Source organism: Notolepis coatsorum, assembly GCF_963971535.1.
Source record: "Notolepis coatsorum genome assembly, chromosome: 18".
NCBI classification, from domain to species: domain Eukaryota; kingdom Metazoa; phylum Chordata; class Actinopteri; order Aulopiformes; family Paralepididae; genus Notolepis; species Notolepis coatsorum.
In genome coordinates, this window is record NC_140182.1 from 4,401,783 (window position 1) to 4,422,899 (window position 21,117).

The following is a 21,117-nucleotide window of genomic DNA, read 5'->3' on the forward strand; positions in this document are numbered from 1 at the left end:
GAAGAGAGGGGTGTGTTAGGAGTGCAGAAAGGTAGAGAGAGAGAGAGAGAGAGAGAGAGAGAGAGAGAGAGAGAGAGAGAGAGAGAGAGAGAGAGGGTGTGTTAGGAGTGCAGAAAGGTAGAGAGAGAGAGGAGAGAGAGAGAGAGAGAGAGAGAGAGTGAGAGAGAGAGAGAGAGAGAGAGAGAGAGAGAGAGAGAGAGAAGAGAGAGAGAGAGAGAGAGAGAGAGAGAGAGAGAGAGAGAGAGAGAGAGAGAGAGAGAGAGAGAGAGAGAGAGAGAGAGAGAGAGAGAGAGAGGGTGTGTTAGGAGTGCAGAAAGGTAGAGAGAGAGAGAGAGAGAGAGAGAGAGAGAGAGAGAGAGAGTGTGTTAGGAGTGCAGACAGGTAGAGAGAGAGAGAGAGAGAGAGAGAGAGAGAGAGAGAGAGAGAGAGAGAGAGAGAGAGAGAGAGAGAGAGAGAGAGAGAGAGAGAGAGAGAGAGAGAGAGAGAGAGAGAGAGAGAGAGAGTGTGTTAGGAGTGCAGAAAGAGGAAGAGAGAGAGAGAGAGAGAGAGAGAGAGAGAGAGAGAGAGAGAGAGAGAGAGAGAGAAGAGAGAGAGAGAGGGGGTGTTAGGAGTGCAGTAAGGTAGAGAGAGAGAGAGAGAGAGAGAGAGAGAGAGAGAGAGAGAGAGAGAGAGGGGTGATAGGAGTGCAGAAAGGTAGAGAGAGAGAGAGAGAGAGAGAGAGGGTTGTGATAGGAGTGCAGAAAGGTAGAGAGAGAGAGAGAGAGAGAGAGAGAGAGGGTGTGTTAGGAGTGCAGAAGGTAGAGAGAGAGAGAGAGAGAGAGAGAGAGAGAGAGAGAGAGAGAGAGAGAGAGAGGGTGTGTTATGAGTGCAGAAAGGTAGAGAGAGAGAGAGAGAGAGAGAGAGAGAGAGAGAGAGGGTGTGTATGAGTGCAGAAAGGTAGAGAGAAAGAGAGAGAGTGCATTATCGTTACAAGACAAAGAGAGAGAGAGAGAGAGAGAGAGAGAGAGAGTCAGATTTCAGTGTAGTGGTCAGACACCCTCCTGGGCCGACCACTCTTGACCAGTGTCCAGTGATGAGCTGGTGCATAGATCATGGGGGGGGGTCTCCTATGCAGGCAGAATCAGGCCTTATGCCCTTTTAAGGTAATGCCTGTCCTGGGAACCCAATGTAAGGAATTTGGCCACAGGATGTATGAGATCCACTTCCTAACAGGTGGCATTCCCCTTTAAAAAAAATTAACAGTAATGCTTTTGGCAAACCTAACCCAGGATCACAGAAAATGTTGACGAACAGGCGAGCCCAGCGTCTCCAGTATTCGTGGCGAGCGCCTTGCCCACTACGCCACGTAGCCGCCTAAATTCATTCATTCATTAATCCATTCATGTGTGTCATTCCCGTCGCCTGTAGAGCTCAACCCCAACTTCCTCATCGTCATGGAGTTCTGTGAGAAGGGCAGTCTGAGGCAGGTGCTGGACTCCGCCTGCAACCTGCCGTGGGACAGGAAAGCTCGTATGTGTTTGGATGCGGCACAAGGCCTCTACAGGTTCGTACCGTGGGACAGAAAGCTCGTATGTGTTTGGATGCGGCACAAGGCCTCTACAGGTTCGTACCGTGGGACAGGAAAGCTCGTATGTGTTTGGATGCGGCACAAGGCCTCTACAGGTTCGTACCGTGGGACAGGAAAGCTCGTATGTGTTTGGATGCGGCACAAGGCCTCTACAGGTTCGTACCGTGGGACAGGAAAGCTTGTATGTGTTTGGATGCGGCACAAGGCCTCTACAGGTTCGTACCGTGGGACAGGAAAGCTCGTATGTGTTGGATGCAACCTCCAAGGCCTCTACAGGTTCGTACCGTGGGACAGGAAAGCTCGTATGTGTTTGGATGCGGCACAAGGCCTCTACAGGTTCGTACCGGGGACAGGAAAGCTTGTATGTGTTTGGATGCGGCACAAGGCCTCTACAGTCAGGTTCGTACCGTGGGACAGGAAAGCTCGTATGTTTCATTACCGCACACGCCAGTGTGTGGGAGTCGAGTCCAGGGCTGATCCTCGGGACTCGTGACTCGGACTTGGACTCGAGCACCGACTGCATTCGGACTCTGACTGGCTGCACACGTTAGCCTATAGCTTAGCACATGAATGGAAGCGGACAGTGCCGGTTAGCCTATAGGCATTGTCCAACTAACCAACTCTCCCGAAGGCTAACCGGCACTGTCCGCTTCCATTCATTGTGCTAAGCTATAGGCTAACGTGTGCAGCCAGATAGCTTTCTACTGAACACACCAGAGAGGAGACCGGTATCATCTATCTTCTCGTCTCTCTCTCTGGAGGACAGCCGCCGAAACACGTCCAATCTTTCGCCGTCGACTAAAGACTCACTTCTTCAACCATTATCTGAAATGATATATAAAAAAAATTAAAAAAAAATCTAACCCTGACTAACCTTACTGTCGTGCACTTTTCCTAATAAACTAACCTACACTGTAGCACTCAACACTTTGATGAGCATTGTTACTCAGCTGATAGAGTTGTGCCCTTCTTGCTGTCTTGTCGTACAGAACTTGTAAGTCGCTTTGGATAAAAGCGTAGCAGCTAAATGACTAAATGTAAATGTAAGACGGTGAGCTAATTTCCCAAAATGTTGGCGTGTTCCTTTAAGCCACAGGTTACCTGTCTGTGTGTCCCCCCTGTAGAGGAGACAGTACCTGTCTGTGTGTCCCCTGTAGAGGAGACAGTACCTGTCTGTGTGTCCCCCCTGTAGAGGAGACAGTACTGTCTGTGTGTCCCCTGTAGAGGAGACAGTACCTGTCTGTGTGTCCCCCTGTAGAGGAGACAGTACCTGTCTGTGTGTGTCCCCTGTAGAGGAGACAGTACCTGTCTGTGTGTCCCCCCTGTAGAGGAGACAGTACCTTCTGTGTGTGTCCCCTGTAGAGGAGACAGTACCTGTCTGTGTGTCCCCCTGTAGAGGAGACAGTACCTGTCTGTGTGTCCCCCTGTAGAGGAGACAGTACCTGTCTGTGTGTCCCCCCCCCTGTAGAGGAGACAGTACCTGTCTGTGTGTCCCCCCTGTAGAGGAGACAGTACCTGTCTGTGTGTCCCCCCCCCTGTAGAGGAGACAGTACCTTGTCTGTGTGTCCCTGTAGAGGAGACAGTACCTGTCTGTGTGTCCCCTGTAGAGGAGACAGTACCTGTCTGTGTGTCCCCCCCCTGTAGAGGAGACAGTACCTGTCTGTGTGTCCCCCCCCTGTAGAGGAGACAGTACCTGTCTGTGTGTCCCCCCTGTAGAGGAGACAGTACCTGTCTGTGTGTCCCCCCTGTAGAGGAGACAGTACCTGTCTGTGTGTCCCCCCCCTGTAGAGGAGACAGTACCTGTCTGTGTGTCCCCCCCCTGTAGAGGAGACAGTACCTGTCTGTGTGTCCCCCCTGTAGAGGAGACAGTACCTGTCTGTGTGTCCCCCCCCTGTAGAGGAGACAGTACCTGTCTGTGTGTCCCCCTGTAGAGGAGACAGTACCTGTCTGTGTGTCCCCCCTGTAGAGGAGACAGTACCTGTCTGTGTGTCACCCTGTAGAGGAGACAGTACCTGTCTGTGTGTCACCCTGTAGAGGAGACAGTACCTGTCTGTGTGTCCCCCCTGTAGAGGAGACAGTACCTGTCTGTGTGTCCCCCCCCTGTAGAGAGACAGTACCTGTCTGTGTGTCCCCCCCTGTAGAGGAGACAGTACCTGTCTGTGTGTCCCCCCTGTAGAGGAGACAGTACCTGTCTGTGTGTCCCCCCCCCTGTAGAGGAGACAGTACCTGTCTGTGTGTCCCCCTGTAGAGGAGACAGTACCTGTCTGTGTGTCCCCCCCTGTAGAGGAGACAGTACCTGTCTGTGTGTCCCCCTGTAGAGGAGACAGTACCTGTCTGTGTGTCCCCCCCTGTAGAGGAGACAGTACCTGTCTGTGTCCCCCCCTGTAGAGGAGACAGTACCTGTCTGTGTGTCCCCCTGTAGAGGAGACAGTACCTGTCTGTGTCCCCCCCTGTAGAGGAGACAGTACCTGTCTGTGTGTCCCCCCCTGTAGAGGAGACAGTACCTGTCTGTGTGTCCCCCTGTAGAGGAGACAGTACCTGTCTGTGTGTGTCCCCTGTAGAGGAGACAGTACCTGTCTGTGTCCCCCCTGTAGAGGAGACAGTACCTGTCTGTGTGTCCCCCTGTAGAGGAGACAGTACCTGTCTGTGTGTCCCCCTGTAGAGGAGACAGTACCTGTCTGTGTGTCCCCCCCTGTAGAGGAGACAGTACCTGTCTGTGTGTCCCCCCTGTAGAGGAGACAGTACCTGTCTGTGTGTCCCCCCTGTAGAGGAGACAGTACCTGTCTGTGTGTCCCCCCTGTAGAGGAGACGGTACCTGTCTGTGTGTCCCCCCTGTAGAGGAGACAGTACCTGTCTGTGTGTCCCCCTGTAGAGGAGACAGTACCTGTCTGTGTGTCCCCCTGTAGAGGAGACAGTACCTGTCTGTGTGTCCCCCTGTAGAGGAGACAGTACCTGTCTGTGTGTCCCCCCTGTAGAGGAGACAGTACCTGTCTGTGTGTCCCCCCTGTAGAGGAGACAGTACCTGTCTGTGTGTCCCCCCTGTAGAGGAGACAGTACCTGTCTGTGTGTCCCCCCTGTAGAGGAGACAGTACCTGTCTGTGTGTCCCCCTGTAGAGGAGACAGTACCTGTCTGTGTGTCCCCCTGTAGAGGAGACAGTACCTGTCTGTGTGTCCCCCCCTGTAGAGGAGACAGTACCTGTCTGTGTGTCCCCCCTGTAGAGGAGACAGTACCTGTCTGTGTGTCCCCCTGTAGAGGAGACAGTACCTGTCTGTGTGTCCCCCCTGTAGAGGAGACAGTACCTGTCTGTGTGTCCCCCCTGTAGAGGAGACAGTACCTGTCTGTGTGTCCCCCCTGTAGAGGAGACAGTACCTGTCTGTGTGTCCCCCCCCTGTAGAGGAGACAGTACCCTGTCTGTGTGTCCCCCTGTAGAGGAGACAGTACCTGTCTGTGTGTCCCCCCTGTAGAGGAGACAGTACCTGTCTGTGTGTCCCCCCCTGTAGAGGAGACAGTACCTGTCTGTGTGTCCCCCCCTGTAGAGGAGACAGTACCTGTCTGTGTGTCCCCCTGTAGAGGAGACAGTACCTGTCTGTGTGTCCCCCTGTAGAGGAGACAGTACCTGTCTGTGTGCCCCCCTGTAGAGGAGACAGTACCTGTCTGTGTGTCCCCCCTGTAGAGGAGACAGTACCTGTCTGTGTGTCCCCCCCCTGTAGAGGAGACAGTACCTGTCTGTGTGTCCCCCCTGTAGAGGAGACAGTACCTGTCTGTGTGTCCCCCCTGTAGAGGAGACAGTACCTGTCTGTGTGTCCCCCCTGTAGAGGAGACAGTACCTGTCTGTGTGTCCCCCTGTAGAGGAGACAGTACCTGTCTGTGTGTCCCCCCTGTAGAGGAGACAGTACCTGTCTGTGTGTCCCCCTGTAGAGGAGACAGTACCTGTCTGTGTGTCCCCCCTGTAGAGGAGACAGTACCTGTCTGTGTGTCCCCCCTGTAGAGGAGACAGTACCTGTCTGTGTGTCCCCCCCTGTAGAGGAGACAGTACTGTCTGTGTGTCCCCCCTGTAGAGGAGACAGTACCTGTCTGTGTGTCCCCCCCTGTAGAGGAGACAGTACCTGTCTGTGTGTCCCCCCCTGTAGAGGAGACAGTACCTGTCTGTGTGTCCCCCCCTGTAGAGGAGACAGTACCTGTCTGTGTGTCCCCCCCTGTAGAGGAGACAGTACCTGTCTGTGTGTCCCCTGTAGAGGAGACAGTACCTGTCTGTGTGTCCCCCTGTAGAGGAGACAGTACCTGTCTGTGTGTCCCCCTGTAGAGGAGACAGTACCTGTCTGTGTGTCCCCCCTGTAGAGGAGACAGTACCTGTCTGTGTGTCCCCCCTGTAGAGGAGACAGTACCTGTCTGTGTGTCCCCTGTAGAGGAGACAGTACCTGTCTGTGTGTCCCCCCTGTAGAGGAGACAGTACCTGTCTGTGTGTCCCCCCCCTGTAGAGGAGACAGTACCTGTCTGTGTGTCCCCCTGTAGAGGAGACAGTACCTGTCTGTGTGTCCCCCCTGTAGAGGAGACAGTACCTGTCTGTGTGTCCCCTGTAGAGGAGACAGTACCTGTCTGTGTGTCCCCCTGTAGAGGAGACAGTACCTGTCTGTGTGTCCCCCCCTGTAGAGGAGACAGTACCTGTCTGTGTGTCCCCCCCTGTAGAGGAGACAGTACCTGTCTGTGTGTCCCCCTGTAGAGGAGACCGTACCTGTCTGTGTGTCCCCCCTGTAGAGGAGACAGTACCTGTCTGTGTGTCCCCTGTAGAGGAGACAGTACCTGTCTGTGTGTCCCCCCCTGTAGAGGAGACAGTACCTGTCTGTGTGTCCCCCCCTGTAGAGGAGACAGTACCTGTCTGTGTGTCCCCCCTGTAGAGGAGACAGTACCTGTCTGTGTGTCCCCCCTGTAGAGGAGACAGTACCTGTCTGTGTGTCCCCCCTGTAGAGGAGACAGTACCTGTCTGTGTGTCCCCCCTGTAGAGGAGACAGTACCTGTCTGTGTGTCCCCCTGTAGAGGAGACAGTACCTGTCTGTGTGTCCCCCCTGTAGAGGAGACAGTACCTGTCTGTGTGTCCCCCCCTGTAGAGGAGACAGTACCTGTCTGTGTGTCCCCCTGTAGAGGAGACAGTACCTGTCTGTGTGTCCCCCCTGTAGAGGAGACAGTACCTGTCTGTGTGTCCCCCCTGTAGAGGAGACAGTACCTGTCTGTGTGTCCCCCCTGTAGAGGAGACAGTACCTGTCTGTGTGTCCCCCCCCTGTAGAGGAGACAGTACCTGTCTGTGTGTCCCCCCCTGTAGAGGAGACAGTACCTGTCTGTGTGTCCCCCTGTAGAGGAGACAGTACCTGTCTGTGTGTCCCCCTGTAGAGGAGACAGTACCTGTCTGTGTGTCCCCCTGTAGAGGAGACAGTACCTGTCTGTGTGTCCCCCCTGTAGAGGAGACAGTACCTGTCTGTGTGTCCCCCCTGTAGAGGAGACAGTACCTGTCTGTGTGTCCCCCCCCTGTAGAGGAGACAGTACCTGTCTGTGTGTCCCCTGTAGAGGAGACAGTACCTGTCTGTGTGTCCCCCTGTAGAGGAGACAGTACCTGTCTGTGTGTCCCCCCTGTAGAGGAGACAGTACCTGTCTGTGTGTCCCCCTGTAGAGGAGACAGTACCTGTCTGTGTGTCCCCCTGTAGAGGAGACAGTACCTGTCTGTGTGTGTCCCCTGTAGAGGAGACAGTACCTGTCTGTGTGTCCCCCCTGTAGAGGAGACAGTACCTGTCTGTGTCCCCCCCTGTAGAGGAGACAGTACCTGTCTGTGTGTCCCCCTGTAGAGGAGACAGTACCTGTCTGTGTGTCCCCCCTGTAGAGGAGACAGTACCTGTCTGTGTGTCCCCCTGTAGAGGAGACAGTACCTGTCTGTGTGTCCCCCTGTAGAGGAGACAGTACCTGTCTGTGTGTCCCCCCTGTAGAGGAGACAGTACCTGTCTGTGTGTCCCCCCCTGTAGAGGAGACAGTACCTGTCTGTGTGTCCCCCTGTAGAGGAGACAGTACCTGTCTGTGTGTGTCCCCCTGTAGAGGAGACAGTACCTGTCTGTGTGTCCCCCTGTAGAGGAGACAGTACCTGTCTGTGTGTCCCCCCTGTAGAGGAGACAGTACCTGTCTGTGTGTCCCCCCTGTAGAGGAGACAGTACCTGTCTGTGTGTCCCCCCTGTAGAGGAGACAGTACCTGTCTGTGTGTCCCCCCTGTAGAGGAGACAGTACCTGTCTGTGTGTCCCCCTGTAGAGGAGACAGTACCTGTCTGTGTGTCCCCCTGTAGAGGAGACAGTACCTGTCTGTGTGTCCCCCTGTAGAGGAGACAGTACCTGTCTGTGTGTCCCCCCTGTAGAGGAGACAGTACCTGTCTGTGTGTCCCCTGTAGAGGAGACAGTACCTGTCTGTGTGTCCCCCTGTAGAGGAGACAGTACCTGTCTGTGTGTCCCCCTGTAGAGGAGACAGTACCCGTCTGTGTGTCCCCCCTGTAGAGGAGACAGTACCTGTCTGTGTGTCCCCCTGTAGAGGAGACAGTACCTGTCTGTGTGTCCCCCTGTAGAGGAGACAGTACCTGTCTGTGTGTCCCCCCTGTAGAGGAGACAGTACCTGTCTGTGTGTCCCCCCCTGTAGAGGAGACAGTACCTGTCTGTGTGTCCCCCCTGTAGAGGAGACAGTACCTGTCTGTGTGTCCCCCCTGTAGAGGAGACAGTACCTGTCTGTGTGTCCCCCTGTAGAGGAGACAGTACCTGTCTGTGTGTCCCCCTGTAGAGGAGACAGTACCTGTCTGTGTGTCCCCCTGTAGAGGAGACAGTACCTGTCTGTGTGTCCCCTGTAGAGGAGACAGTACCTGTCTGTGTGTCCCCCCTGTAGAGACAGTACCTGTCTGTGTGTCCCCCCTGTAGAGGAGACAGTACCTGTCTGTGTGTCCCCCTGTAGAGGAGACAGTACCTGTCTGTGTCCCCCCCTGTAGAGGAGACAGTACCTGTCTGTGTGTCCCCCTGTAGAGGAGACAGTACCTGTCTGTCACCACACTTAAAAGTATGTCTGTGTCAGTTAAAGGAGTGAAACTCTGGAACAATATACCGGATGAAATAAAAAACAGCAGGAGTATTTTTAAGTTTAAAAAGATGTTTAAAAACAGGGTTCTAGAATCGTATAGTAAAATTTAACCTACAATCTTTTTTTCTTTTCTTTTTTTTTTCTACCATGAAACTCTGGCATTGCAGATGAATTTGAGATTTTTCCTATGTCGGCTTACGGTTCTTTTCAGGAATCGTTTTTTTGTTGATTGTTGATTTTTTGTTTGTTTGTTTGTTTTATCTTGCAAACTTTAACTTTTTTTGTTCTTTTCCGTTGATTTTTTGATTGTTGATTTATTTTTTTGTTTGTTATATTTTGAAAACTAACTTTTTTCAATTTGTTTTTTTGAATTCGGGGTAGGTTGCTCTATAAGCCTTCGGCTTCAAACCTATCCTTTTCGTTTGTTTATTTGTGAAAATGTTTGAAAAAATTATTTGTTTGCTTATTTATTTGTAAATATTCGAAATAAAATAATTCATTCATTCACTGTCTATGTGTCCCTGTAGACTGCACCAGTCAGAGGAGAAAGCCAAGATACATGGTTCCATCACCAGCACCAAGTTCCTGGTGGCTGAAGGGTACAGAGTCAAGGTGAGAGGGCAGCTCAACGTGTGAGGTGGACATGTTAACCCTTTCACTGCCACACACTACCAAAGGGTTAACCTTTTCACTGCCACACGACAAAGGGTTAACCCTTTCACTGCCACACAACAAAGGGTTAAGCCTTTCACAACCACACTACAGAAGGTTAACCTTTCACAACCGCACTACAGAGGGTTAAAACCCTTTCACTGCCACACGACAAAGGGTTAACGCTTTCACAACCACACTACAGAAGGTTAACCCTTTCACAACCAACCACACTACAGAAGGTTAACCTTTCACAACCGCACTACAGAGGGTTAACCCTTTCACTGCCACACGACAAAGGGTCAACGCTCACTACATAAGGTTAACCCTTTCACAACCACACTACAGAAGGTTAACCCTTTCACAACCACACTACCGTCTGTAGTGTGACAGTGAAAGGGTTAACGTTAGGTTATGACTATAACCAAGTTCTGTTAGTTAGGGGCGATGCTTGGCTTCGCCTTCTGCACTATCTCGCGTACGTGCACGCGTACTGAATAAACCACAAATGTACCTCTAATACCAGTATTAGTCTGACCACACCCCTCATCAGCTTACCTTCATAAGCAGGTGTGTGGTCACCTGCTCTCCTCCTTCCCAAGCTTTCACCACAAGGTGAGGTCAAGGGCTGCAGCGGCCGTCCGAAGCCAAGCATCGCCCCTAACTAACAGAACTTGGTTATAGTCATAACCTAACGTTCTGTATCGTTAGGGGCTCAGCTTGGCTTCGCCTTCTGCACAAGGGAGGCCAAGCGGAGCCACTTGGCTGACAAATACACCCCGCTGACAGCCCCCCAAAACCATCAGAACAGGGAGGGCCGAGCCCCCCCGACCCCCCCTAATGGAGGGCATCCCCCCTATTAGAGGCTTCACGGGAAGGCGACGGACCCGACCGTGCGAAGAGCTCTCAAGCAACTTAACGCACAGGGTGAGCAGACCGTGGCTTGACCCCACGACTACACACACGCACAACCCGCATGCCACCCGGGAACGAACGGAGGAACAACCTCGTTACTGCCCCCAGAATCACGGGGTCAAGGGCAAACCCAACCCCGTGGCAAGGCCGTAGCAGCGGAGCGCGAAGGAAGACCCAGACCCACCAAAGGGACTGGACCCCCGGAATGGGGGCCCGGAGAAGTCCATGATGCCAGCATCAAGACCCCACCAGGGGGGCACCTAGTGACCCCGCCCCTCACATCGCCAGCGTATTCGGACAAAGGCCCCTCAGCCGAGCGGGCCCTGTCCCCCTCAACAGCACACCGCCTGGAACACAAGCCCTGCAACAGGCAGACAGCATGGTCATAACACACAAGAGTTAACCAACGGAACAGGCAGTGCACCGGGGAAGACCAGGCAACAGGCTGTCAACCCAAGCCTGGAACAACTGCGGACGAGGCAGGCGCCAGAAAGGACAGCCGAAACAGCCGCCCCGGCGGAAGGGGCGTATGCTGGCGTTGTCGCATAACCAAGCTTTCAACAGCACGTCAGGAGCGGGATCCGTAGACCACACGGCCCCTGACAGCTGCCCACAGAAAAGCCCATACGATCGGCAGACGTCATGAACGTGCAGGGGCACCCTCAACCGGAGAACCGGGAGTTGACACTGCAGCAACACACCAGAGAACCAACCACCCAGGCATCACCCCATGCAACGGTTGGTCCCATAACCCCTCAGGAAAACCCCGAAACGCACCGGCGGTACCACCGCAGCCCGCGTTCCGGTTCCCAACAGGGCCATCCCGGGCCTACAGGTCAACGGGCATCACCCCGGACCGGGCCCGGCGATACGGGGAGCACAGGATCCCAAAGGAGGTTAACCCCACCCAACAGGCTCCTCAGCGCCAAAACGCAAGAGAAGAGCGTAATATGGAAGACCAGCCCCCAGCACCCCGCACTCGGTACCAACAAGGGGTCCCATAACGCACAACCCTGTGACACCCGGATCGACCTAGCATTTTTCCCCCCGAAAAAACCCTAAGTCCCTCAGGGTACCAGAACAGCAGATCTGCATCCCCAGCGGACAACGGGTGCACTGATCTGGACCAGCGCGACCAGAACCAGTCCCGTGCCCTAACCACGCCGACCTGCCAACCCCAGGAGAAGGGGCAGATATGCGCGTCTGATCCCAACATAAAAAGAAGGCGCCACCCAGACGTGTCGGTATGAACCGCGTCCGGCGGCCCACCCCTAGGGCGTGAGACCCTTCCCATATGCCCAGACCCATTCCGTCATCATCCCCTGACATGAACGGGAACCCATCGACAACACACAGGATGTCGGAAGAGGAAAAACCCCCATCCCAATTGCTCCATAAAAACGCTGTTTCACCAAAGCAAACGAGGCGCGCCAGTCAGCAACGGCCAAAGCACATCCTGAGCCAGCACTATGTGTGCGTTTGGACATACCCACATCAACAATAGGCCGGCTAGACCACCATATTGAATCCCCAAGACGCCCAGGGAAACGACAAGAGGGGCGAGATGCAATCAACTCCATGAATGAACATTCAACTCTTTATAAAATAAAGAAAAGGCATCACATGTATGACCTAACTGCACAGCTGGGAGTAAAAAACCCTGTGTTTTCACATGATTTTAATCCAGTCACTCCTCTTAATCAGAGTGTAAGACCAGATTCCCCCAGAAACACCTTCCCACATGAGACCACGGTCAAGAAAAAGATATGTAAACTGTGAGACACGTGACCAACAGACTCAAGTTTGACACAAAAACGAGCGCAGCAGGTTAAGTCCTGCGCTCTACCCTCGACATCTTTACGACACCAGCTCATGGAAGGCGTCGCCATAGCAACAACGCTATAACGGGCGGGGAAAACCCACCGGATCCTGTCATAACAGGAGTCGGTAGAATACCCCTCCCCCCCCCCCCCTCCCCCGCCAAGCACTGGCTTGGCCCTGACTGGCTTAGCAGGAGGGTCAACAACCTCTAAACCAATCAAGTGGGTAAAGGAGGGGTTTATCCGACACCCCCTCCCGAAAACACACCTTCTATCCCTACACACAGAAAACAACCGTAGCCATTTTGAAAACCTCTGGTAGAACAAAACACATATAGCATAAGCTAATACAATGTTAGCTACCCACAAAGTGTAAAAGGGATTACAACAAAAACACAAGTCGCCTGTGCGTGAATCCCATACCCGCAGCCTAAGCTATAGGAAGACGTTGAACGAGAGTAATGGCTAGGCCATGAAAAGTGTGTACGAGCATTACTGCAACTAACAACACAGCGTTGTGAACACATACTTAGTTAAAGCAATGGAATATCACCAGTTCTAATTGCATGTGGAGCATCAAGCTAATAGAACCTATTACCGAGTGTAAGTTGCAGACCTTGCTTAAAAACTCGTAACACAACACAACTCATTCCCCCAACGTAACAGGGTAGATTCATAAAACACAACCCCACCACATGATTTGTATTGAAGAAACACACAGTTTGTTCGGCCAACCACAGTCCCCCTTATATCAGGGAACTTCTTTATTAAATAAATAATATGTGATCAAGGCACAAAATCATAGGGGGGCCGGGGAGGGTGTAGAGGAGGGGACACAGAGGGGGAAAAGTCACTCAGCGGCGCCTGCCACCTCGCGCCGCTCGAGTCTGGCCACCCCGGGGAGCCCCGGAGGGACGGTAGTTTACAGTCTGCTGGACACGACGTTCCCTACCGTCTCCTCCGGTCTGGGATGGGCCGGCGGTGGCTGAAGCGTCGCCTCGTCTCCTAGCCCTCTTGGCAGGGCCAGCAGCGGCGGCGGGAGCAGTGGTAGCGGCGACGGAGACAGCTCGACGTCGCGGAAGCCTTCTGCCCCCACCGGCAAGGACGGGAGGCGGAAAATGGGGTTGGAGGATGGATCTCTCCTCTGCCATCTCTCTGCATGTTGAGGTCATCAATAGCAGGGCCTTCCCGAACAGGCCAGCGTCGGAGAGGTCGGCCGTCAGAAGAGGGGCTCTCTTCTTCTCAGGTACACGAGCCTGCTCCAGCCAAAGGTGACGCTGGCCCAGGGTGGCCAGGGCGCGCACTTTACCCATGGCTATGGCTAGCACCTGGGAGAGGTGCAGCACAGCTCCCGCAGCCTGGGTGATCTGATCGCACCTCACCTCGTTCAGATCAGCGCCGCCCGTCATTATCCCCGATACAAATCTAGCCAGGTGGGCGATGTTAGAGGCCGCAGCCAGCGACTGTGTACCGGCGATAAATGACTGGTCACCCCAATAAGCCAATCGCCTAGCCGACCTCCCCTGGAGGACCGGCTTGCATAGGGGCTCCCACACCATATCCGGACAGAGGAGCGCGGCCATCGGATTGTCAAGCCGAGGTACGCCCTCCCCCATACCTTTGACCAACCCCGACACCCGCGTAACTGGTACGTAGGCGGGAGTCAGTCCCATGATGTTGGAGACCGCCTGGCCCCGACGAACATAGGCCCCCATCGATGGGAAAAATGGGTAGACAACGTCCACCCCTCTCACCGGGGGACGCTGCCAGGGATGGCCTATGAGGTCATCAGGGACAGGAGCAGGCAATGGCTGCGGCAGCGGCACACCGTTTGCAGCGGCGGCTACCGCCATGAGCTCGGGAAACAAGGCCCGCAGTTCCCCCTGCGGACCCTCCTCCACCGACCCCGCATCCCTCGCATACAGCAGGCTGCGACTGGTCAAGGAGCCACAATCCGATGCGGCCGACAGTAGGGCATCCTGTTGATGAGGCCAAGGTGGTTCCCCGACATCCTCGAACAAGGCGCCCCGTGGAGCCATTTCCCCCCACCCCGGGGTCTCCGGAGGAGGGATACTCTCCTCCACGGGACCATCATACAAGAACCCGTCCGCCTCCTCCATGAAGTCTTCAGTTTCCATCAGAAATCCAGAGTCGGACGCGGCCTCGCTGGTCTCCAGCAATTCCCCAAACCCAGGCCGTTCGCGTCTGCACGCCACCATGTGACGACGTGAGCGAGCAGACGCAAAAAGTTTTCGTCGCAAATCCCCTGGCTCTAAGACAATCCCCCGTTCATCAACGGGCGATTCCCCAGAAACAGAGGAACCAGAGTCGAGATCAGGCCATCGCCGGAGCGACGGCTCCGAACCCTCGGCTCGTCGGTGAGGAAAACTATCCACCGGCAGTCTCCCGGGCTGGGTCGGCAACCACGAGAGTGGCAACAGCCCAGCACCGGAACGCACGACGGAGGCGGGAATGGAGAATCGGTGGTGAAGAGTAGGTCTAGCGGGTCTACTCTCCGCGGAATACATTATGACCCAAACCTTTTTCTTATATAAACAAGTGAGAGAAGAAAAAGGTTAGGCACAATGTAAACCTAGTCACAACTCTTTTCAACTTATCAACGACACGTCAAGTGGGGTACTACCGAGGCACTTCCTTGTGGTGAAAGCGAGAAGGAGGAGAGCAGGTGACCACACACCTGCTTATGAAGGTAAGCTGATGAGGGGTGTGGTCAGACTAATACTGGTATTAGAGGTACATTTGTGGTTTATTCAGTACGCGTGCACGTACGCGAGATAGTGCAGAAGGCGAAGCCAAGCTGAGCCCCTAACGATACAGAACCTTCTGTAGCGTGGTAGTGAAAGGGTTAACACTTCACTTCAGGGTCCAGAAATTAATGATTAAGTAGGTTATACAACTGTGATTTTATATGTCTGCACTTTATATGCTAATTGTATGCCTCTTTAAAATCTGTGATTTGCCTTACCTTGTTGCTATCTTTTCTATCTTTTTTTATGCTCGTTTTATGTCTGTAACCAATTGTGTTTAATATGTCTGCACTTTATGCATTGCTCATTTTATACCTGTCTTTCTTTTTGTTACTGCTGTGAAGCACTTTGAGCTGCAATCTTTGTATGAAAGGTGCTATACAGATAATGTATATTATTATTATTATAGGAATTGATGAGGAACTATAGGCTATACATTAAAGACTGTAGGAAAATCTCATTGAACTGAGTTAAGGAGGTAGATTTGAGAGTCAGGTGGACAGTTATTATTATTCTCATATTATTCGTATTATTATAAGTAGATGTCAGGTATTAGACATGGGTAACTGATGGTTAATCAGCAGTTTGTTAACATACAAACATAGGTATGAAATCTTTATTATCGTTACTGTCATTTGGTCATGTTCTGTTTATTTTTTTATATTTTTTTGGTTTTGTTTCCAAGGTAGTACAATAAATGTAATCCATAATCCATACATTGATTTGGACTACCTGCTAAAGATTTTGATCAGATTTAGATGTAACTATATAACATGACCTCAAGTATCTTATTGCTTTTATACAACTGTTTTTACATAATCCTTTCAAACATAAGGTTGAACAAAGACCAAAGCTCTAATTTGGTTTTCTACAAACAACAATTACTTCTCTGCTGCTAAGCAATGTAAGGTACCAGTGCTTTATTGCAGTTATAAGCACCCATGGAATGTCTCCCATCCAATCACAATGTGTGTTTGGAACTAAATGTTGTATAATTAATACATTTAAATGTATCTTATTCTAGATGTACTGCCATTTCCAATGTGCAATGTCATAATCTAACCATGACCAACCATAATTTCTATCTTCTATCGCTTCTATTTCTTTTTCCTCTTCTTTTTTTGTTTATGATCAAATCTTTGTTTCCATAATCTCACCGTTCAGGTGTACAAACTCACATGTGAGATTAGAATTTTGACATTTAAAAAAAAGATGTACACCAAAAAGACATGGATTACAATTGCCAAATGTTCTTGATTGCCGTGTAATGCTAATCGAATGACTTCCCCTTGGTGTTGCCTGTTCGGTCAGCTGGGTGGGCTGGAGTTGTAATGCTAATCGAATGACTTCCCCTTGGTGTTGCCTGTTCGGTCAGCTGGGTGGGCTGGAGTTGTAATGCTAATCGAATGACTTCCCCTTGGTGTTGCCTGTTCGGTCAGCTGGGTGGGCTGGAGTTGTAATGCTAATCGAATGACTTCCCCTTGGTGTTGCCTGTTCGGTCAGCTGGGTGGGCTGGAGTTGTAATGCTAATCGAATGACTTCCCCTTGGTGTTGCCTGTTCGGTCAGCTGGGTGGGCTGGAGTTGGCCAAAACGGAGTCATCGTTGAGGAAGGTCAAGGACAGAGAGGACAGCTCATTTCGCTACAGCTGCCCTCAGCAGATGGAGAGTGTCAACCATCGTTACAGCAAGGAGTGTGAGATGTACAGGTACGGTGCCACTGAAGCCCTATGTGATATCAGTCCCTTTGATATGAAAATGGGACTGTAATAATATTTTAATTGTACTGAAGCCAATTAAGAGACCACTGCACTTCCGTGTTACATTAAGGGGAGAGAAAATTAATGAATGTGGATGAGAGCCTTGACATTAAGTGGTTGTAGCTACGGCTGTGGGGGCGCTGGAGACATGATCCAATAGACCTTTATACGCCCGAGTCTCCTGAACACGGAGAGACCGATCCCAAGTAGATCGGCACTTTCTCGGCCGAGCTATAGTCATTTTTCCGCACCTACTCCCGAACTCTGCATGCACAGATTGATGAACCTAGATCTCTGGACAATCCAGAGAGACTCCGTGGGCAATCAGCGCATGCAGCGTTGGGGAGTAGGTGCGAAAAAGAGTTACTATATCTCGGCAGAGAAAGTGCCGATCGACTTGGGATCGGTCTCTCCGTGTTCAGGAGACTCTGGCGTATAAAGGTCTATTGGATCGTGTCTCCAGCGCCCCCACAGCCGTAGCTACAACCACTTAATGTCAAGGCTCTCATCCACATTCATTCATTTTCTCCCCCCAGCTCTCTCTCCCCCATGAGCTCAGAATACCGGAAGTGTTGCGGTGGTCTATGTGTCACACTACACTGAGAAGCTCACAACAGCTGTATATTTCTGTTCCTTTGAGGAATTAAACCTTTTTGTATGCTCTCAATATGAAGGCTCTTGGTTATGTGAACACAGATTCCATGGGTTATGAACAGGAGTTGACAGGAATCTTCTGACCACAATATGAGGTCACCTGCCAAAGAAGGTTGGGAACACTTGTAGTACCGTACGTACAACACCCACTCAACTGAAACTGATGGTTGATGGATGGATGGATGATTGATTGATTGATTGATCACCTTGTTTGAAATATTGTTTTTCAGCTTTGGGATTGTCCTGTGGGAAATTGTAACCCGCAAGAAGCCTTTTGAAGGTGTGTATCCAGATGTAACACTTCTCTAAATCTGCATTCCATTCAGTCTTGGACCCTCAAAACTACATAGTGCACCTTTAAGACCTCAAAACTACATAGTGCACCTTTAAGACCTCAAAACTACATAGTGCACCTTTAAGACCTCACAACTACATAGTGCACCTTTAAGACCTCACAACTACACAGTGCACCTTTAAGACCTCACAACTACATAGTGCACCTTTAAGACCTCACAACTACATAGTGCACCTTTAAGACCTCACAACTACATAGTGCACCTTTAAGACCTCAAAACTACATAGTGCACCTTTAAGACCTCACAACTACATAGTGCACCTTTAAGACCTCACAACTACACAATTGAATTCCATTATTGAACGCTCATTATTTTGACGATTATTATTATTATTTTTTTTTTAATCTTTTTCCCCCTCCTTTTTCCTCAGTTTTTCTCCCATCCCAATGTTAGTCGTTATGCCAATTCCCAATCCCCTTCCTGGTCGCTGCGCACCTATACCCCCCACAGTCGGTCTGGGAGAGTGGAGGCTATCACGTGCTTCCTCCGACACACGTCCAGCCAATCAACCGCTTCTTTTCACCTGGCAGCGCGGACTCTCACTGAGAGGGCGTAGCGTGTGGAAGGATCACACTACCCCACTTAGATCCTTTCCTCGCTGAGCAGGCGCCCCGACCGAACTGTAGGAGTCGCTGTTTACAACGACCAGGACCCACCCCGCCAGCTTCTCCCACCCTCTAACACTGCCAATTGTGATAGTATGAACGACCAGCCAAGCTGGTAGCAACGCCGAGAGCTGGGCTCGAACCCAGCGTCTCCTGCGATTTTGACGATTATTAATCATTTGGTAAATGATCCTAGAATCATTTAGACTCGCATGCTTTTTGTCAACCCTCTCTGCTCCTGGCAGACTGTGCGTCGAGCACGGAGGTCTTCCAGAAGGTGTGTAAGGACAGACTGCCGGAGCCACTCCCTGCCGACTGCCCTGGAAAGCTGGGACAGCTGATCGATGCCTGCCGCAGCTACGACCGCTTCCAGAGGCCGCCGTCTGGAGGTCATTATAATGCAAAGCACTGGCAGCTTCCTTCACCTCAATGCCCAGAGTTCCCGCTCTAAGCCCCACCTTTTTTTAGCCCTTTGGTCATTTCATCTAGTATTAATATCCAAGACAAAAAAGGCATAATTTTTTTCCCTTCCTGTTTTACAGTGCTGGTGGACAAACTACGCCAAGTGGTGGCGCAGTTAGCGGAGGAATGACACGTGCATGAGAGACCCTGTGTCCTGGTTTGGTAGACTAATGACCTTATCGGAGAGACCCCTGTATCTGGGGGGGGGGGGGACCCTGACAGCCATCGACCGATAAGCTCAATAGTGTGATTTTATTTGCACTGGTATATTCTACAATCACTAATATTTACAATATTTTTTTATAATCTGCTTAATAAAGTAGAATTTTAGGCTCTGGGGAGGAAAAGTAAGGAAAGACTGAGGATGAGAAGCTGAGGGAGGGATGTGAATGAGCTCAAATGTGGCAAAAATGTATATCCAATATCCATGCATGTAAAAGAAAGTGTATAAAAAAATGATAGTTCATTTTATAGGGGTAGCCCAGGAGACCCAAGGCGCTTAACAGGAGGGGGCAGCTAAGGGGAGGGGAACAGGGAACAACGTAACAACAAAATAATAATCAAAAGGAAAGAAAGAAAGAAAAAGAAAAAAGGGAAATCAGGCAGAGTCATTTACACATTTGGTGAAGAGGTGGGTTTTGAGTTGGGATTTGAAGGAGTGCAGGGATGTAGCACTACGGATGTTTGGAGGGAGTGAGTTCCAGAGGGTGGGTGCGGCAACAGAGAAGGCTCTGGGACCGACAGTCCGCAGGTTGGTGGTGGGGATGGAGAGGAGACCGGAGTCAGAGGACCGCAGCCTCCGGGGCGGGACGTAGGGATGGAGGAGGTCCGCTAGGTACCGGGGGGGGCAAGGGAGTGAAGGGCTTTGTAGGTGATGAGGAGGATCTTGAAATTGATGCAGGACTTGACTGGAAGCCAGTGGAGGTGGATGAGGGTGGGGGTGATGTGGTGCCAGGACTTGGTGCGGGTGAGATCCTAGCAGCAGAGTTTTGTACGTATTGTAACCTGTTCAAGAAGAAGAAGAAGAAGAAGGCATTGCTGGGTAGCCCTATGCACTCACACAACTACTGCGCCATTAGAGGTCAATTCAGAAAAGTCAACCTGTTTTCTACCCAGAAGACAGCAGTCTCATTTTAGATTCAATGGTGAATTCAACACTGAACTTTACGCATAACACCACGGCCCCATTATTGACCACCAACTCCCTCATTGGTGTTCGCTCTCCGCTGCTCTCCGTCATTAATCATTCATTTGATGTCTATTCTATTCTACTGTTTTATTCTCTGCACTATTGCACTATTTTACGCTGTCTATTTTTAACTTACTCTTTTTATTATTGTCTATGTAAAACTGAATCAAACCATAAACAAGGTGGCCTGTTGTTCCTAATGTAAAAAACTGTGATTTAATACTGTATGTCTGCACTTTATGTGCTCATTTTATGCCTGTCTTTTTCCTGTTGTGAAGCACTTTGAGCGGCAGTTTCTGTATGAAGGGTGCTCTACAAATAAAGTTTATTATTATTATTATTATCCTCATTTTAGAATGAATTGGGAGCCATTAGGTGGCGGTATACACAAGATAACTGTCAAATCGCCCCTACACTTGACGTAGAGGAAGATCATCTGACTCAAATGCTGCTGTGCCGAATAGGGTATATATAGGAATAAGTGCACATTCTAAGCATATCTATGGAATGTACTGTACTATATTATTCCTTGAAAAATGTGCCAACACATTCTGTTTTCTGTGTTTTCTTTTATGTATGAGGTTTTTATATACCATTGTCATTGAAAATTACAAATGTTTAATAAAAATGTGTCTTTTCTTTTTCTTAACTTCATCATCATCATCATCATCATCATCATCATCATCATCATCATCCATGTAGGGAAACACAATTGTAGCCTACAATGATAATAACCTCCATAATAATAAAGCTGGATTGTATAACACTTCTTAATATATGAGTCTATAAGGGGAAACAATCAAACTGACCAAATAAAAGAAGGAAAAAACAAGATAAAAACAACTGTAGCAGAGTAGTCGTGCTTGAAGCCTAGTACGCCTAATGCCCTATGATTTCAATTAATAGCCCAGGCCTTAATTTGCTTTAATTATTGATCTCAAAGCTCATGCTCAGCAAAGGAGGATTCACCATGGTTGGTTTCACCGTGCATGTGTAACCCAGGTTTCAGATTCATAACTATTTAGTTATAGGAACATAAATAGTTAATGCTATTGTGTAAGAACATAAATAGTTAATGTTATTGGGTCATATGTATATTCATATGAGATTAGCAATGTTTTGACCAAATCCTTTGAATTGCCTCACTGCCCCTTTAAATGACCTCATTACGCGAGATAGGTGTCACAACCAATAGCATATATCTGCAGAGCCCAACGTCTGGGCGGGGCTTTGTGGCGTGGACTAGGCTAAACAAGTAACTATGGTTAGGGTTAGGGT

General features: G+C 50.7%; 1 protein-coding gene across 2 annotated transcripts in view; it reads left to right on the top strand.

The window, feature by feature from the left end:
- LOC311244711 (mixed lineage kinase domain-like protein) overlaps positions 1 to 20,459 on the top strand; it is a 40,644-nt gene extending 20,185 nt beyond the window's left edge. Inside the window, exons 7-12 of one of the 2 annotated variants that reach the window (XM_084334364.1) lie at positions 1,408 to 1,543; positions 9,189 to 9,273; positions 16,383 to 16,522; positions 17,458 to 17,507; positions 18,434 to 18,577; positions 18,731 to 20,459. In XM_084334364.1, the coding sequence (XP_084190490.1) occupies positions 1,408 to 1,543; positions 9,189 to 9,273; positions 16,383 to 16,522; positions 17,458 to 17,507; positions 18,434 to 18,577; positions 18,731 to 18,780 (605 nt within the window). In that variant the 3' untranslated portion in view covers positions 18,781 to 20,459. Of the gene's footprint in view, positions 1 to 1,407; positions 1,544 to 9,188; positions 9,274 to 16,382; positions 16,523 to 17,457; positions 17,508 to 17,953; positions 18,323 to 18,433; positions 18,578 to 18,730 lie in introns of those variants that run through there. The other variant, XM_084334365.1, reaches the window with a different exon arrangement.
- The last annotated feature ends 658 nt before the right edge of the window (positions 20,460 to 21,117 follow it).